Raw genomic sequence first — 20,064 nt, forward strand, 5'->3', positions numbered from 1 at the left:
ATTATAACCATGTAAAAAAAAACTTTTACACAAAATTTTCAGTAATTTTTTCATTATATAGTAAAAAAATAAAAACCCCAGTGGTGATTAAATACCACCAAAAGAAAGCTCTATCTGTCCCCAAAAAAATGGTATAAAATTTGTTTCAGTACAGTTTTGCATGACGGAATAAATGTCAGTCAAAGTACCGCAGCGCTGAATACTGAGTAATGGCCTGGACAGGAAGGGGGCGTAAACACCTGGTCTTCAAGTGATTAAACATCCTTGTTGCTTTTTCTACCAAGGAACGACCAATGGATAAGCCCACAAATCTTGTACAACATTAGTCAAACAAACATAATGAACTGCTAGGAAAAAAAACGTAGCATAACATCTTATGTCCTGTATAAAATAAACCTTCACCAATAAGCTCAGACTCTTATTAAATAAATGTTAGATTTGCCGTTGCGATCGATACATTGACTCAATAGCATCGGCTAACGACAGAAATTCTTACCTCTAGGGCAACAGAACAACAAGTAATTTGATTTTGGAGTTCCATTCCCAGCTCCGATTAGATTTTTTTTTGATTTTTTTTTTTTAAACACTGGTCCATTTTTGCCACCAATTCTTATTTACTTACATATCAGATTTTAAGAAAAAGAACAAATAATTTTCATTTTTTCGATATTTATTTCTTCACTGTTGAAATTCCCTAACGGGATTAGGATGGAATGTTCTTTAGCAGAAAATGTAATTCTGCCTGCAATGATATGGCTCTACTCTCTTAGGTACCATCTACAAAAATTGCAAAGGGCATAATGGATTTTTTATGGAAATCACCTAGCCGGAGTACAAATTGAGTTACTACAGACAAATGTTAGCTATCCGAGGGCTTTAAAACGCAGGATAAAATTATGTTCCAATCACGCTTGCCTCGGCCCCGTTCGGTGGTAGCAAATTCTTCATACGAAGGAATTAGACAATGGTTCATTGAGCCATTAAAAGCCCAAAGACGTGGACTGGGTAATTTTTTCTCCTTAAACCCTTTCAGTTCAATGAAAGGTGCAAACCGGTAAAAGAATCACAGCTGACTATACATTATGTGAACAGACTGCCATGCTAATCGGACATTAACTCAAGATATAAAAGCCTGCTATTCAGCATTCCTCTTTAATCCCTGCAGACACGACCCTACTGTTATGCTTTGTTCATGATAAGTGCACAACAAACAAAACAGTATTTAGGTTTTTCCCAAAATTAGATGAGGAGCTTGGAAGTGTAGGATGGCCATAGACAGGCAGATGTCTTGAAACTGATGTCCACCATTGCCGGAGTGCAAGGACTCGCCAAAAGTCTGTGCCCTAATTCCAAACAAGTCTGGATAAAGTCTTGGTCTCTTTACGCTGCAGAAAAAGACAAACTTGCACCAGCTGGGACAAAGATTTGCGGTTACCCTTTATATCAGTGGTCCCCAACCGCCGGGCCCGCGGACCGCTACCGGTCCGTGGATCAAATGGTACCGGGCCGCCCAAGGAACATTAAATTATTTCCATTTACTGTGGTGTATTTCTCTCGAATGAATGAGTACGAAACAGACGTCGTTAGAAAGTTTCCTTGGGAAGAAGAAAAGGCCCAGTGGAGAGACAGAAGAAGGGCCTTCAACATCAAAGAAACATGTAACTTTTAAAAGACAATACCATGAGTCCTACTTGAAATATGGATTTATCGGGACAGGTGATTCCAATCTAAAATATAAACAATCAACGTCCCCCCTCAGCGGGCCGCAGTAAAGTTATCAAACGTTGACCGGTCCACGGCGATAAAAAGGTAGGGAGCACTGCTTTATATGATCCAATGATTCCATGAGAACCTCTACATAAGGCTACGCATATTAAGAGATTAACTGCATATGCTTTTTTTTTTGCCCAAAAGGTATAACTTTAAGCACTTGGTGCCGGTAGTTTACAGTGATGAGAGCTACAAGACCTTCCCCTAAGACACCCCACTCCCACTAGCCCTTCCTGCATACCAAATGCTAATCCAACTTTAGGTAAACCTAACCCATCTTTCACCTATTCACAACAGTATCCTATTGTATGCTGTGAAGACCAACCCTTCTCGCGCTACCAATCTACTGTTTTGCTAGGGGCTGCTTTGAAGCGATGCACAATAAAAAAATATTCTTATGTCATGGCACATTTCTCCAAATCTTTTGTCCCCGACTGGTCTCTTAGCACAAGGGTTGCAACTAATGAATATTTTCAAATACGATTAGTTTACCGATCAGATTTAAAAAAATTAATACCATCCTTAATTTTAAATACAATACACAAAGGCAGTGTTACAAAGTTTACTTTCAGAATAAAACTGCATGCACAATTTGCAATCACACTGCAATGCACGGCATTGTGGTACCGTGCATTCCAGTGTGGGCGATCACACTGTGGGTTGGAGGCGCGTTTTGAGGTGCCATTGAAAAGAATGGCACTGCAAAGCACTTCCCACAGCAGAATTTAAGGACTTTCCCACCTTTTAGAATTGTATTGTATGCACATAGCGCTTGAATACCTTCAGCCAGGGAATGACAGCTGCCAGTGGCAGGATTCCGCAGACGGCAGCTGAATGTAAATACAACAGGTAGTGGGCCGGTGCAATGGCCAGCCTGCTATTGGCCCATTTCAAATTACAATAGTCCCTACTCAGCACAGACTTATATAGACACACAATGTTTGAAGAAGCCTGAGTTTTCCTTTAAGATTGCAGTGCATTCAAATGGTGAAAAGGTTTAAATCTAAAGACTCAGCTCAGCCTTCTCTTTGATGGGTTGAGCTGTCAGGCACAATGTTAGTGTTCTAAAAAGGAGCAATTGTTTCTTCAGAAACCTCAAGGGACTTGGTCTATTTTGAACAAGATTCCCTAACCATAATGTCTAGAATTAGGAAGGCAGAAAATCCCGGAGTTGCAGAAGCCTCACAGCAGTTGATTAATGTGCTGCAGTGCCTAGACACGAATAACTATTGCATCCTTAAAAAGAACTGTTCTGTAAAGTCAAAGACCACCACTTCTCATCACATTTTGGGTAAACAGGTTTACCTATGTGTACATTTATTTAGCACTATATAACCCGCTGTAGCCAAAGCAAAATATAGTTTTTGCTATAAATGCCTACATTGTTTTGTACTAGCACCCTATAAATCTGTGCACATCAGCAATCAAAATGGAAGGGGACATACTGCACACAGATCATGGTTTACTGCAATTCACAGTGCTTTTAATCTACCAAAGCTTGCTGATCGGAGGAGAGAACACAAAGATGCCTTTGTCATGTAGGCAAGCACCGTGGCTTACTGATTAGCACTTCTGCTGGGGTCCTTGGTACTGGGGTCGTTGGTCCGAATCACGGCCAGGACACTGTCTACATGGAATTTGTATGTTCCTCCTGTGCTTGCTTGGATTTCTTCCTACACTCCAAAGACAATGCCTTTCGGCCTGGTTCACACCTAGGAGTTTTTAAGTAGTTCGAAAAGCGCTTTTTGTTGCCCCATAGACTTAATTGGAAATGGCCAAAAACACGCAACAGAAGCATGTCGTACATTTTCGGGAGTGTTTTTGCACGTTCTTCCATTGCCCACAATGCTTTATGAGTTGCCAATCAAAAGTGCATACAAATGTGCACAAATCGCATAAACGTGCAAATAACCGCATGCTGTTAACGAGTGTATAAATGCGCAAAAATGGTGCCGCCTAGGTGTGAAACCAGCCTTTAAAAAAAAAAAAATCAATCGAATATAGTATTTTTCATGATGGTGGGCCTTTAATTCTCCCAAGCCTAACAAATTAGATCTGCAATAGCAGCATACATATACAATGTGAATGGGACTATGGTTTAGTCCACAGACACTCTAATACTTTCAACAAAACAAAAATAAACAAAAATCCTTTTTTCCCCACCATTTTCTTTACAGTCTATTATCTATCACAACCCCACAGACACATTGTAAAAGGACCGAATAGAAAGAAGCAAACATTGAAGAGAAATATAGTTTTCAGGCATCTATGTGCTCAACCAACACATTGGCGCCTTATACAAATGTTCCCAGACAACGGATTCTCCAACAATTGGTGATAAAAAGTCCATAAGTTCTGTGGTAAATCCGATGGTGTGCGAGAGGCATGTAAATGGTTTCTTCTCATTTACTGCAACTGTATAAAATATGTTTCAATTGCCATGTTTCTTATGTGTGCTGGGAAAATAGAAGGAAAGCAATAACATGCATTTTTAAAGGGTCATCCCACTAAGGAGCGATATTTCAGTCTTCAGTTGCTCAAGCCACCTAATTGTAATGTCTGTCTCTTTGGGAAGCTATTAATGAGATCTCGAAATCCTCTTATCTGCATTGTGTATATTTATGGGCACTTGAACACGAGCAGTAGACATACCTCAAGATGGGTTAGAACAAAGCAAAAGTTACAACTAGGAAACTAAACTAAGAAAAAGAAACACTTCCTGTGGGAGTAACCGGCGCATGACATGGCCCATGAGACTCCCTGTGCAACTGTAATTTTAATTCTGGATGAACTGACCCTTTAAATGAAACATTTTTATTATTTTAGTTTTCTCTTTAGAACAACTTTATCTTGTACTATGTTTGGGGCACTTTATTTATATGCTAGTAGAGAGGGCCAAGCACTTACACAATTGCTGTTGTTGTAAAAAAGGCAATAAAGTCAGAAGGCACCTCGTACGGTCATGTGGGAGGTGGCAGCAAGAGTGGCACACTGGTAGTGCAGTATACCTGCTTGCTGCCCCCTTCATCAGTAGACGCGAGTGGTGCATACCCCTTTCCTCTGTACTGAAGCTCTGCATACTTTGTTGCCAGCAGAAGCAGGCACAGGGGAGGTCAAGTGGGTGCAGACAGGGAAGCCAGCAATGCCACTTGATTGTGTGATTGCCAGAAACAGCCACTGGTGTGTTCTGTGTAGGCTATAGTGGCGATATGCTGGAAACAGCATATCACACGGATATTTTTTTTTCCAGAACCGTAAGTGACATTTCATTCAGGTGCATCAGCCTTAGCGTGGTGCAATGCAGTGGACTGCCTCACACCACATTGTACTAAGAAAAAGAACGGGGTATGAATTATGCCGATTAAAAGACGAGGTCAATTGTTTTTTCTCTGCCTAGGGACTGCAATGGCAAGGCTAGCTAGCCAAGCCCAATGCAGCGTGTTTAAACTGAAAAGAAAACCAGTTCTGTACATTACACATTCCTGGCCCCTGCACCTTGCACATTCCTGGGCCCTGCACATTACACGTTCCTGGGCCCTGCACATTACACACTCCTGAGTCCTGCACATTACACGTTCCTGAGCCCTGCACATTACACGTTCCTGAGCCCCACACCTTGTACATTACACGTTCCTGGCCCTACACCCTGTACATTACACGTTCTTGGCCCCCTGCACCTTGTACGTTACAAGTTCCTGGCCCCTGCACCATGTATGTTACACTTCCTGACCCCTGCACTCTGTACTGCACTCACATTGCATAGTTCTGACTGCCATAACAAACTGTACATACAGAGCAGGAGCTCTGGGATGGGAGAAACAGGGAAAGCAGGGGAAGTTGAACTGCCAAGAGAACTCCACTGCAACTCTTGCCAACCTGAATTTCTCTACAACGCCTACAGTTACAGAGGTCATTAAATGCTTGTTTTAAAGCTCTGTCAAAATGTGTACATATGTAAATGTACACAATCAGGTCTGCAGGTTCACTTTAAAGCCTAAAACAACCCTAGCAGAGAAATTATCTTATCTGCTCCATTTTGTTCTGTTAAATATGCCACTGAAAGCGCGTTGTTATATCTGTTCCATAAATGCCATAAAATACCTGTTTATCTTATCAGAAATCCAGTGAGCCTGCAACTTCCTGTGCAATCTGTGAGACACATAACCTGATGAAGGGGTCCCTGCATGTCCCTGAAACGTCACAACTTCTTCTGTAATATTTTTATTCCAATATGTCAATATAGGTGTTTTAATTCATGAAGAATACAGTGTGCTGGTGACTCTTCTTCTTATTCTGTTTCTGGTGGCACCATCTGCCAGTCACTTAAACACCCACTCAAGAACAAAAGGGGATATACCGGTCAGGTGTGCGTTGGGCTACCTCCACTGGCTTCACCAGCACAGTCGCACCACTCATTTCTACATCTATTCATAGTATCTGTGAATGAAAAAAACAAAAAGTCCCATCTGCCACCGTGGCAGAAGGGCTTGTGGATCTCAATGAACTACAAGTGCAATGCCATCACCCCACTTGAAGTCTATTGATTGATTTCTACAGAATGTTTGCACTTGGAGCTGAAGTAACAGTCGGCAGGAGCCTGGGCATTGCACCTGCAATCGACTGATCATGATGACAATGCTTTGAAGGCTCCCTTGCTAAAAATTTTAAATGCATTTTGTTATCGATGTGGGAGCATTTCTTATTTTGTTGGCAAAAAATGCAAGGAGCCTTTAACGACACACATACATTTTTTGCGATCCTTGTCTATTCCAGTCAATTACTTGCGGAGGACCCTACACCTAGAAAGAGTGCAGCCCCATTAAGAGGAAAGGTTACAGATCTCCAGCTGGCCATGGGATCGGAGGATTTCTGGCCGTGTCTCATGGCTATATGGCGGTTCTGCAAAGTGCGGACCTAGCTAATGACTCCCTTATTCCTATTTTACAAAGGCGCCACTTAAAGAAGATAAAAGGGATGGCCTTTAAACGTTTCCCTTCTAAGTATGCAGCTGGCAAAACAGAAAATCCTTTTCATTTCAGACCCCTTGTCTTCCTGTTAATATGAGGGAATTTTTTTTTTCCAGACTAAATACAGAGCAAATGCCGGCTAATATTTATGCCTTTTAAGTCGTATTTATTGTGCAGTACGGAGAAATTTTCTACATGGAAATCCAGTCCATTAGGATACAAAGCTCCTCTGTAACAATGCACACTTTGCTGTAAAGTGTTCTGCTAAAATTAGGTCTTTTAGAAGTGACTGCGTCTTTACCTTCCCGCTGCTATAAATTGTATTATGTATAATTGCACCTTTTCTTCCGTTCTGCTAAGCATGTGCGAAGAGCAAGTGCGCAGGAAACCGGCATTGTTTTCTGGTTTTCTTTTGACCATAGGTAGGAGGGAGAAAAAAATAAAATATAGATATATATATATATAGATAGATATAGATATCTATATAGCGCATTTAAATCACACATGAGCACAGAATACAAAAGGTTCTTATTTAGTAGAAGTGTTTGGAAAAGTGTGTATGATGCACAAGGAGATGCTGCCGAGGATTCTCTCTGGGGTTCCGGCAAGTACATTCTGCACAGGCTTCAATAAAAATCCTTTCCACTCTCTGTAATGACTTGTATTTTCTGAGTGCTGAATGCAGGGGCAGAGAAGGGCAGCTAAATTAATAAGGGTCATGAAAGACCTCAGCTCCAAAGAAAGGCTAACTGAACGGAGTTTATTCACCCCTGAGAACAGATGATTATGATCACCTTGTATAAAAAAAAAATTACCCATATAGAAAAAAGCAGTTGCAAGCTGTTCCCTTCAATGTGGACCTATCATTTCAATTTTTAACATTAAAAAGGAGAACTATGAGGTGAGTGTTTTTCACTCATCCTCATAGTTCTAGCCGACCTGTGACAATGAAACTGTCACAGTTCGGCTCAGTAGATCGGGAAGTGAGCGAACACAATACTGACCTTAGGGTGACGGGAGGACGCTCGTTTGTGTCCTCCTGTTACCCTTAGGAGAACTATGGGGAAAAGCCCTAACCCCATAGTTCTCCTTTAAGTACAGGCATGTGTAAGTTTAACCCTTACAGGTATTTATTACCTCTCACAGAGACGATTTACCCTGACAATGTCTTAATCTGCTTTGCCCTCCAGAAGGACAGTGCCATATTTGTTCAGATGTCATTCAGGGTCATCCTGCATGGAGATGTTCTGAGATATACAGTTCCTGGCTGTGTTCACAAAATGTCTGAAACAGATCAGATCCCGCTGCAGCCTCTGAAATAAGTAATTTGTTGGAAAGTTACAATGTTACCCTGATCACTGAGGGAAAGGGGACTAAAGAAATACTTTCTCCTGCCTGCAGCAGATGACATCATGTTAGCCTAGGCAAAGTCACTCTTAAAAGTAGAGCTATTTGAGGATTATACTGTTGCTATATATTGTTGAATGGCAGGTATGAAATTTCAACAATTCCTACTCCACTCCCGTTAATATGAACAACCTTGAAGTATGAAAATGTATTTTTTGAAGAATCCTACACATTAACTTCCTACATTACACATATTCAGTATGTCCTGTTAGTATGCTCTGCTGTATGACCCATTCTTGGAGCCTGCCACCTGAATACAGGAGTGCTGAAGTGGAGCAGTTTCAGGAGGCACATCATCACTGCTTGCAGGCAGCAAGGTACCATGGGATATGTAGTCCTTAGAAATTGAAAGCAAACCAAAGGAATGAGCAGAGGAAAAGAAGCAAAGCATGTTATCAAAAGCGATGGACAGCAGATTGGCAGCACTCAAAACACAAAAAGGAGATTTTCCAAGTAAGCTTATATTGCACTGTCAGAAATAACTATGCCAGGACCTCACCGGGCTGCTCCCATCTTATAGAATTATCTGCCACGCAAAACATCAGGCCCTCACCATCCCTACAATACTTTTTTCTAAAATCCCTAAAAAAACGCACCTCTTTAGAGAAGGGTATGAACTCTCCCTTGATTTCTCACCCTATACAACCTTCCCTTCAGCTCTGTACAGTATAGACACTCCTCACTTAACGACAGAGTTCCGTTCCTACGACTAGGTCGTTAAGCGAATTGGTCACTAACATACAGTACATGACTCAGGTTTACATACTACAAATACCAATCTACAGTAGAGTAGTGAATACTGACTAACCAGCTGTGGGAACGAGACATAGAATGAGAAAGGGGGATGTGAGATGAGCTTGACCCAAGTTCTCGTACAGTCTACAATACCAACTGGTCGGAGGGCTGGTTGTAAGTCCGAGCAATCGTTAAACAGGTAGGTTAAGTGAGGAGTAGCTGTACTCCCAAATCCCTCCCATGTTATTGGGTATACATCTGTAGTCTCCCCTTCCCCACCACTGTGTCTTTGGTCCCTTTCCTCTTAAGATTGTAAGCTCGTTTGGGCAGGGTCCTCCTCAGCTACCGTATATCAATGATGCTTGTCAGTGTTTCTAGTCTTGTCTAAGCGATTTTACAGCGCGGCGGAATATGTTGGCGCTATATAATTGTATTGCTATTACAATGCTGTTATAAAATTAAAACGGCATGCTGTGACTTTAGATCTCCTTTAAGAAAAGTAATCTTGTGTGTAGGAAGCCTCACTGTTAAGCATCACGTCTCCCAACGCCTAGAAAAAGAAAAAAGAACAAAAAGAAGAAAGCTGCTTCATTACTAAGCCAACTGCCATAAAGCACAGCCATTCCTCAAAATGACTAGCACAAAAAGCGCCACTCTAAATTTAAATACCAATTATGAACTGAAGTGTGTTTAATTTAAGCCATTATGCCCAACTTTTTTCTCTTTCCTTTATTTCCGTAACGATTCCTAGTCGGAGCGCAGTCTATTAGTCTCGTGAAATGGGAATGCGTTCTGACGGCTCCGCGGCTCCCAAATGTTATTCTTTCTAGTTTCGCTCTCCGGTAGGTGTGTTTAGAACGTTCTAAGAAATGGGACATGCACAACAATATGTCAGCGGAACATTAGTGTCTCACATCTGAAATGAGATTTTGATTTGTGGTACTCCTGTCTATTATGCTCATTACTGTAAATCTAGATGGTATGGGGTCATTTTGGAAAAAAAGTAGGAACTGTTATGAAACAGCGACGGCATAAAAAAAAAGCCCAACGCTGTGTACAGGATTGCGGCTATGCGAAGCTCGTTATTTCACAATGAAAGCCGCTGTTCCTGTTGACTGCTGAGACCTAATGATGCGGTACAGCTGTGCTAAAAGGAAAGGGGACCTAAAAACTGGAAGCAATCACAGAACAATGCACAAAGATAAAAAAATTATTTTCTACGCTGCCATTGTCGACTTCAAATGAGCATTGAGCAAGGGAAGTAACAACTCTAATCTGTATACTAATTCTAAGCCAGAGAGCCAATGTGGAGCCACCAGACTCAGCATGGCCGCCAAGATGATTATGCCCAGGTGGTGAAACGCGTGAGGCGTTGGCATGGTGTAGGAGATGTACACGCTGATCATCAATCTTTTGGACTTTCTGTTTTTTGGAATCTGCTTGGATTTATTTCAATACATTTTGGATTACATTTACACTGGTTTCTGTGCGGCTGATCTTTTGGAGATTGGTTTGAGTAAGTGAGGAGTGCACTGGAGCCTGCAGCCAGGGTATGGACTAATTGCAGTCGAAGCTGGAATGAAGCGGTGAGTCTTTTGGTAGCCAATATGGTCATCAATGGCGGTCTACTTTTTTTCTTCCAGTACAGGTGTCCTTTAGGGCTTATTCAGATGCGCATACACATCCGTATGGCGTGCAGGCCCGTAAAAAGACCAGATCCCAAAAGGGACAGGTGGCGTGTGTAACTGCACGCAGCAGCCTGCTCTCCCCTATAGGAGGACGTGGCTGCAGACAATTAGCGCTCATTCACACGAGAAACGGGTGGCCCGTACAGATCACTGCGCACAACCATCTCCTGCACACAATCTAGGACATGTGTACCGTTGGGAACAGCACCAGCATCTAGTACTCCCGCTCAGACAAATGCTGCACATGTGCAGTGTGATCTCCCTCCCATCACACAGCCGTCTATGTCAAGAGTGAAAGTGATTTTTCCCTAGATGTTGGGGGCGCTCCGAAGAATTCTTGCGTCCTAGATTCTGTTCAGGTTGTGGCGGATCGTTCTCAATGGAAGAAGTCTTCTGGGCAGGCTTTAGGGAAGCCATAGTTGGACAACAGGAATATCTTTTAAAGTAAGCTAATTTTTTTCTCCACAGAACAATGCTTTTTAAAGTACCAGGGCCCCTTTATTGCATAGTTATTAATAAAAGGGTGAACTTAACCTCAAACTCAAAAAGTGAACATCTGCAATGCTATACACCTAGAAATATTAATAGTGCCTAAGCAGTACCCTGAAAAATCTACAATTTTGTTTGTGATTTCACTTAAAAAAAAAAATCAGTGCAGTTCCTGGTATGCGAGGGTGCCTACATACTCATTTCCTTTATTTACAGCCCCATAGCTGTATATCTGAGGTATGAGATCTAAGGCACAGCTGCTGGTCTCAGGATATTTGCAGTCAAGTTTGGTGATGACACTAGTGTGCTGCTCTCCTTGTTCTGACATAAGGGAAGCAAAGCCCTGCCTTTACCATGATGTCTGCCTCCACGCAGATAATATATAGATGCCCTGCAGCACTCCTTACCGGTATAGGATGTTCCTTGAAATCCTGGTGGGTGCTCGTAGTGACCACGGATGGTGCCCTGAAGTTTTACGAGTTTGCAAAAGGATGTCACCAGCACACCATTTAAGAATGGAGTACTGTCAGTACTGGAATGACAGTACTCCATTAATAAATTGACTTTTGTTGATTTTACTTAAATGGTGTGCTGGTGACATCCTTTTGCAAACTTGCCTCCACACAGAGACACTGTGCAGAACAAGGCATTGTAAGTCAGTCATGGGGAAAGATCAGCTAGTGGTAGATTGCAGGCAATACTGTTGACCAAGCCTTTCCCCTGCTTGCCTTTTTGGGGCACAGCTCGCTTTTTCTTTAAAAGGTCTCGTCTCTACCCGAGACTGTGACTGGACAGCAACAGAATCCTGAAAGGGGGTTCTAACCCTTTCCATACACCAACAAATGTAAAAGGATTTGGCTTCAGATACCCTTTGAAGTAAACAAGAAATGTTCCCTTATTATGAAAGCAACAGACGGGAAACCTCAAAATGACTTCTTGCCAGAGGCACCTTAAAGAGTTATTTTAGTTTTTAGTAGAAGACGAGTTGCATCACCTAAACTCTTGATATCACTTATAGTTGGACTGACCCTTTAAACAAAAAACTTATTTTAAGCTTCAAACTGGTTCTCAATTTCTTTGCCATCTTCTGTAACAATTGGAAAAAATATTAAATAGTAACTATTTTAAAAGGGGAATTTCTCTTCCAATACATAACATTTTTTAAAAAGTTTTCACGTCTCAAAATAATATCCCCATAAAAATCATTCAATGCCTCGTGTAACAAAAGACAACAAAGCAGCGATTAAATGTAATGTTTTGGCCCAAAAAAGAACCCCAGCGAATAAAATACCATAAAGGAAAAACAAAAACGACTTTTTATGGCGCTATTTCCAACACGTTAACTGGGATTGTAAAGCTGGGTAATACAGCAGTCAACCACCAAAGCCAGCCCTTAACCCATCGATGATCAGCTGGCAGCAACAAGGAGAACCTGTGCTACAGGACATCTTTGAGACCCAATATTATTAGAGGTACGAAATGAAAATTTTAAAACCAAAACGAAAAGGGGAAAAAAAAATGGCGGGCCGAAACCGGAACGTTTTTTTCAAATTTTTTAAAATATTATATTTTTATTTTTTATAAACTTTTATTTTTTTATACATTTTATGTATTTTTATTTTTTGCTTTACTTTTAGGGGCTTCAGGGAAATATCAGGGGTCTAAACAGTCCCCTGATATTTCCCATTTTAAAATAGAAAAAGAGATTGAGTACACAGAGTCCTCGATCTCTTTTTCTGCTTCCCCCATCATAAAATGAACAGGAATCCTCTATACTGAGTGTTCCTGTTCATTCATAACATGAGGACAGAGTGTGTTTACTATAACCACAATCATGAATGAACAGGAGGTGATGTAGATCACTTTCCATTCATTCATAATTGGGGATATAGTAACCATAATATATGTCCTCAATTATTTACAAACACTCAGCGATCACTGATCACTGACTGTTTGTACCCGCTCTCCTTCCTGACACGCGGTCACAGGAAGCTGAGCGAGTGGAGCTCAGCCTCCTGTGACAGCACTGGCTGTCTCCACCTACACGCTGCTCTGCCGATCTGTGACAGGAGGCTGATCGGTTTGGGAGGAGAGACGCCGGCCATTCACAGCGCACTCCTCCTGCAGCGCTGGCCGCCTGTGACACTTTCTCTTCTCCCCGCTGGGACACAGAGCAGTGCCCAGCGGGGAGGAAAGAAAGCACGGATGCGCTGCTGTATTGGCAGAAAAATTGCACTTTTGGCATTTAGCCAAAAGTGCCATTTTCGGACGGTGTGTGTGTGTTACACAATGGCTCAGTAGAAGTGCGTCAGACATATAGACAGGGAGAACCGTGAGCAGCACGGTAGTAACATCAACAAATTTCAATCTAGATTTCATGGGACTGTCACAAACAGCGGCCCCTTAGACCCCATTCATACTGAGCGGTTTGTCGCGCTATTTCCGCTCCAAAATCGCGCATATTTCCGCTCAATGTAGCTTGTCCAATTCATTTCAATGGAGCGGTTCACATCTCACAGCTCAATGTCACCTGTAGCTCAAACATGACCTATTTTTTGGCGGATGTCGCCCGATTTAGCCCCAATAGACTCAATGGTATCGCGCTACAGAAGTGTAATTTTTTGCACAGCAATATGGAAGGAATGATGTAACATCAGAACGCTTTTAATTGGTTACAGCCCAATGAAGCAGCAACAAATTCCCTCCTAAAAGTCACGATACGTAGCGCGAATAAATGTGCAATGTAGCTCAAGTCACCCAGCTCAAAATTGCGTGAAAACGTTTCCCAGTGTGAATGGGGTCTCAGAGGACCTCACCCTGCAGGTATACAGCTCAGAGCACAAGAGCGCCTAAGCACAGGGTACTGCTCAGGCACAATTAACTTTTATAGCTGTCCCCTGTAACACAACCTAATTTTTTTCAAATTTAGGTCCACCTAATGTTTTGTGTGGACAAGACAGCTTAGGTAGGAGCTGTGAAGGAGAATTATGCAGAACAGAGGTATGTAGGAGGGATATTTTAAAATGGACACCATATGTCAGATTCTCAGCAGAGAGTCATGCCAAGTTTTTTTCTAGGAACAAGTAAATCTAATAATAGCGATCTGTGGCAAATGAAACATATTACAGCATTCTAGAACTCCATAACTTGCATCTAACAGATGAATAACGTGTTGCACGCATGAGAGGGTACAGAAAGTTATGCCATGACATAGTACACTTGAGGAGCCTCGTCAGCAGTTCTTTTCAGTGCGAGAAAGCTGCTAGCTCTCCTCTTAGGTCCTGCAAGATTCTGCAGCTTGCCTCTTATTTAGTACTTAAATCAGACTATAATAACAATACAAACAATGGTGGGTAATGGAGGGTTAGAACAAATGGATGAGTCATCTATTACTCACCATTAATTATCCTTTTTCAGCACATTTAATTACATCAAGTCCTTAAACTGGCCATACACTAATATTTTTGTTTTCCCATTCAGCCTGTGAGCTAAACAAAAGAAATCTAACAGATTCCTCCATCCACAGCCGGCAGGCCCCCACAGTTAAAATTTTGCCCAATACCTGTGAGTCGCCCAAAATGCTAACAGTGTATGGCCAGCTTTAGGGGCATATTACACTAAGGGACCATGTGCAAGCTCAACTTAAAAGGAGTGTAAGCCTTCTCAATGTTTAAGATATACATATGAAAGAAATTGGATAGACGTAAACCATCTTTTCATTGTGTTTTTATATGTTGAAGCAGGGGCGCCCACAATTTTTCGTCTGGATATCTACTTTTCAAAATGACGAGCTCAATGAGCTTATCGAAAAAACCATCAAAAAACCATCATCGAAAAAACACCTGCATTCAGGGACGGGAGGGGGCATGGCGGTGCAGTGAAATAAATGGCACCGCGGCCATGCCCCCGACCCACAGTGCGATCGCCCGCAACAGTGCGATCTGAAAAAAATGCTTTTTGCAGCAGTTTCCCAGGTCTCCGTCCTGTCCTCCCGCGGTGCTCGTGTGGCCGATGTTGCACACGGGGAGGAGAGGTGTCCTGCCCCTTCCCATCTGCGGCGTTTGACACCTGCCCATTGCTTTCTTGATTGGCAGCCCTGCCTCTGTTGCTGAGACTTCCCAATGTGAGCTGCAGTGTTTGGGAGGGGGAGCACTTGAGAGACAAAGGGTGGAGGTAAAGGAAGTTTTGTGTTTAATTTGTGCATTACATAGTAACTGGATGTGTTACTTGTTTAGACTGCCATACGGGAGCCTTCAGTTGTACATTAATACAAACAAAAAAAAAAGTAATTTTTCCAATAATAACCTAATATATATTTGCTCCCTAAAATAAAAAATGTTTTACACTTTAATATGAGAACTACTATAGATTTGATTATCAGTTACTTAATGTGTATTTCTAAATCAGGGAGATTAGTCGGACATACTCAGTCTTTTGGCAGCTTCAAGGGCTTCAGTGGCATTATCGGCAACAAAAAATCGCTGGACGGTGACGCCGTTGTCGGCCATCAGTTTCTTGCTCTGGTATTCCTGCAGATTTAACCATCTTCTTGAAGTCACCTGGGCACCCTAAAGGAAAAAAAAAAATATTATGTAAGGGCCTAGATTACAGTACAGATTAGAGAATTTTTATATACCGAGGTGAACTAGGAAACAAAACAAAAAAAAAAGGATTACATATGGTATCTTTTAATATGAAAAACGTTTCCCCTTTTTGATTTGAAGAGGTGATAATTTTCCTGGTAAATGGCCGCAGAGAGCACAGGGCAGCACTGGCTTTCTGGCAAGAACAGATACTGTTCAACACTTCAAATAGATCTATCACAATGCCTGTAATGTTATGTTTAACAGTTAAAAAGGGAGCAGATAAGAGGCGTGCATTGTTAAAAAAAAGGACTCTGGAAAAAAAAAAAAACACACTTACCGTTACAGTGGAGCTACCCCCCACACTGCAAGGTTTAAATAAAGCAGATTTACTTTCCTAATCGATGGTCCCACTGCTAGACCAGTCCCTGCAGGCTCTTTTCCTCTGGTCTCCGGCAGTCTAAGGACCTTGGACGTCACCACATCTTATTCAGCTCCATTGACCTGCATTCGATGTGAGGGTGCCAAGGGACATTTCACAGCCGGTTTGGAGGAAAAGAGAGGCGAGTGCTGACTGCCGCAGGGCCGAGCATCAGAAAGGTAATACAGCTTTATTTGAGCTGCCTAGACAAAATGAGGACTTAACCGTTGCAGTGGGTGGTGTGAGGAAGGGGGGGGGCGAAGGCTTGGCAAGGCTAAGTGTGTGATTTTCCCAGAGTTCTTCTTTAAGATTGCATACACTTTAAACAATGTCTAAATAGAAGTAATAATGTAACATTCTTTCTTAGATCTATAGTTGGCTGTATTTCCTGCACATCTTGTGAAACACCTCCACATGAAGCATTCAACTTCCACGTTTTATCATCCTCTGTATTTTCTGAATGTGTCTACAAAGCTAATACTAAGGAAAAGAAGCAGTGGCAGAGCAGAGCGGATTAAAATAAAACATCAATTTCTGGAGCAGCTCCAACTCCCAGAGATGGGGCGTCTGGGTTTGCCTGAAACCAGAGCAGAGAGTTTGGGTCGACCGAGTAGAGATTTTGGGAGCGGGAGCTCAATTGCCGGAGCTATTCCAGAGTCAGAGATGGCAAATATGGAGCACTGTCAATCCTCTCTCTAACAAAAAATGGTAGTGTTTTGGCAAACATGCACAACTGCTCAGTAACAGAAAGGCACAAAGGGGTTCCAGTAAGCATAATCAATGTTAACAAAATGTGAACGATTGGTATGGTAAAAACGCAAAGATTACGAATGGCATCAGTGTTGTTCCAAACAGCCATCATCAAAACAAAGGGAACATGCGTATAGGACAGGAAAGATGACCTCATCACTCTGCTGCTGCTGCTTTTTTTTTTTTTTTTTAAAAATTTTTTTTACGGCCACGCCCCCTGCTGCTGCTGCTTCACTGTCCGATTAGCGAGCTGGGACAGGGAAGCAATACCACTGCATTGCTGTACCTGATATAAGAAAGGGGTGACACCCTTGCTATGGGTGTGTGAATAACACGTGTTAGAGAATTAAACCCCTTTCACATATGTGTAATTAGCAGCTTGGTCAGTTTACAGTTTTAAAATGACACTTGAATCTTAAAAATGCATTCAGGTCATCCTAACTATTAAAAAAAAAAAATTATCTTATAGGTGTATACTGTCCTTCCTCCTGGAGGGTGGCTACTTTTGTTCCTCATGGTCTCTGTGTGTGCTGTAAAGTAGTCACGGCTCTAAGCTCACTCCAGTAATGGACAACAATCTCATGTTTAGTATACCAATTTGTATTGAGATTGTAGTCCATCACAGAAGTGAGCTTGGAGTGGTGGATACTTTACTACACACACAGGGACCATGGGGAGCAAAAGTAGCCACCCTCCAGAAGGAAGGACAGTGTCAGCACCAATTCAGAGATGATTTGAGGATCTACAGCCGAGTGATACACAAATAAGATACATTTTTGTTAATAGTTAAGGTACATGAATGTATTTTTAAGATTTGACTCCTGAGATTGTTACTTTAAAGCAGAACTGTGGCCAGGCAATGGACATTCAAATGAATACATATGCTTAAAAACGAGGAAAGTAGCTTTAAAGCAAGCCATCACTGAACTCTGTAACTATATGTACCGTGGAGCAATTCATCCTCAAAGTTCACAAGACAACCCCTTAAAGTGATATTAAAGTATACCCCCCTCATAATAGTGTAAGTACTTACCTTAAATAATGTCTCTTGATTCGATCATCTTTTTTCCTGTAGTTTTCAGAAGTCCCTCCAGTGGTGGTGACTGTCTCAGATCCAGTGCGGAGTCCTCTCTCTTCCTGGCACTTCCTGTCCATGGAGTCTGTGCGGGAGGCACCATTGACTTACCTGGTGTCTCTCCTCGTCTAACGGCCGAAGATCTAAACTGCGCATGCACCCACCCCATGATCCATTGCAGCCGCCCGGGACTTTTCAGATGTTCGGATGGGAGAGCGCGGTGAAGGGACAGGTACGTTTTAACCCTTTTTTTTTTTTTAAATGTTTTAATGTTTTTGCATACATCTACTGCTTTGCTAGCAGTAGATATAGGCAAAAAATGCTGAGGGTTTAATAACCCTTTAAGTCTTTCAAGTTCTTAGCCCTCTCTCCCCCTTCCTGTGTACTTGCTCTGTGCCCCTTTTAGAGCTTAGAAGGCTGGCAGACAGCTGGGAAGGGGACGCAAAATAAGCTGAGCTGCTGAAAACAAAAAGTGAGAGCGTCTCTGGCCTGAATTTTGAGGATGAATTACTGCGCAGTGGCTGAAGCTACAGGAGTAAATGATGGCTTGTTTTGTAGCTCCTTTACCATTTGTTAGGAATATGTAAATACTGCAATAGCCACAGTTCTACTTCAATACTTTGTGAATATATATTTATTCTTGAGCTTTTATATCACAATCCCTTGCAAAAATGCAATCTAGCAAATAGATCCATGGTTATGAACTCCAACATCTTTCTGCAATATTTCGTACCTGCTATTACAAGTCAGAAACCAGTTCTAAGAATTCAAAATGAACTGTGCTGGTTTTATTGCAAAATATAGATTTTAAATAATTTTAAGCAAACAGTATGATGGATTTTTTTTCTTCTTTACGAACGTTCTCCTCTTACTAAAATGTTCAAGCGTGAACAACCTGGCAGAAATAAAATTCTCCCCTATTGAACGCTCTCGAAGTGTAATATTAATTGTAAAGGATGAAGTTTCAAATAAGAACAGATTTGGTAACCTGAGCAAGAGACGCGTTTAAAAAATATGATTTTATTTTAACTTGAACGCTTCCGTGGAACAACCGTTTTATTGCTGACCCATAAAACACTTCTTGCTTTGCCAAAACAATAAAAGTAGAAAAAGGTAACTGTACCAAATGTTCAACATTTCAACTCTATTTGTAAGAAAATGTTGATCATAAAAGCACGCTTTAAGCCATTCCACAGCTAGAACACGTTAAATCTGAGAAGTACATCTCTTCCTTGTCACAAAAGCCTGGAGCGGAAAACAGAACATCTGTAAAGACATGGACGGCCTCGTGGTCTGTCCCAGCTGGCAGCGTTCACCGTTAACTGCTCGCATGACGTGAAAAAAGGTCAGACAGGATGGCAGATACCTTACGGTGGCACCTTTGTCTTTTTGCAGAGCTTAAAGTGATATTAAAAAAGGCAAAAAAAATTTCCCTCCCCCCCATGTAAATGTTAGCACTTACCTTAAATGATGTCTCTTATTCTGGTCTTCAAACTCTTATTCTGGTCTTCATCTTCTTTCACTATGTTTTCATGTGTCCCTCCAGTGGTGTGACGTCACTCCGATCCAGCGCTGACTGCTCTGTCCCTCCGATCCAGCGGTGTCTGCATGCAGGTGCACGCGTCCATAGACTTACCTTGCGTCTCTGCTAGTCTCCCGGCCAAGAATCCGAACTGCGCATGCGCCCCCTAAAAGATGATTTGCGGCCGCCGGAGCAGTTTCGGATTCTCGGGCGGGAGCGCGCAGCGAAAACAAGGTAAGTTTAAACCACTGTTAAAGCGTTTAAAAAAAAAACTTTTTGCATATATCTACTGCTTGCTAACCCCCGCACTACAAGGGTTAAAGTGAGGGTTAAAGTGATAAGCCAAAAGGATTTTAATGCCATTTCAAAATGCTGATGAAATCGCTTACAATAGATGCTGCTTTTTGATGCTTAAAAGTTTTAGTTTCCTGAAGAAACAACTGGTCCCTCGAGACTGTGAAGGTTCTCATTCATCAGGTATATGGTATATCTGTAATTTTCCCTGGGGTTCTACTGTCATAATATTATTATTATTAAGGATTTATATAGTGCCAACAGTTTGCACTGCGCTTATATGTTCTCATTCACTTATCATAACCCAACTGGTTTCTTGCACTGCCCCTAATGCTAAGTAGGGTTCTTGCACCACCCCTAATG

At 41.8% G+C, this 20,064-nt stretch overlaps 1 protein-coding gene across 1 annotated transcript in view; it reads right to left on the reverse strand.

The window, feature by feature from the left end:
* Positions 1-20,064, reverse strand: part of SUCLG2 (succinate-CoA ligase GDP-forming beta subunit) — a 185,718-nt gene that overhangs the window by 135,370 nt on the left and 30,284 nt on the right. The window contains exon 2 of the mRNA XM_018554547.1: positions 15,483-15,624. Coding sequence (XP_018410049.1) covers positions 15,483-15,624 — 142 coding nt within the window. The remainder of the gene's footprint in view (positions 1-15,482; positions 15,625-20,064) is intronic.

The sequence above is a fragment of the Nanorana parkeri genome, unplaced genomic scaffold (genome assembly GCF_000935625.1).
Source record: "Nanorana parkeri isolate BGI_ZX_2015 unplaced genomic scaffold, ASM93562v1 scaffold9, whole genome shotgun sequence".
In the NCBI taxonomy this organism is placed as follows: domain Eukaryota; kingdom Metazoa; phylum Chordata; class Amphibia; order Anura; family Dicroglossidae; genus Nanorana; species Nanorana parkeri.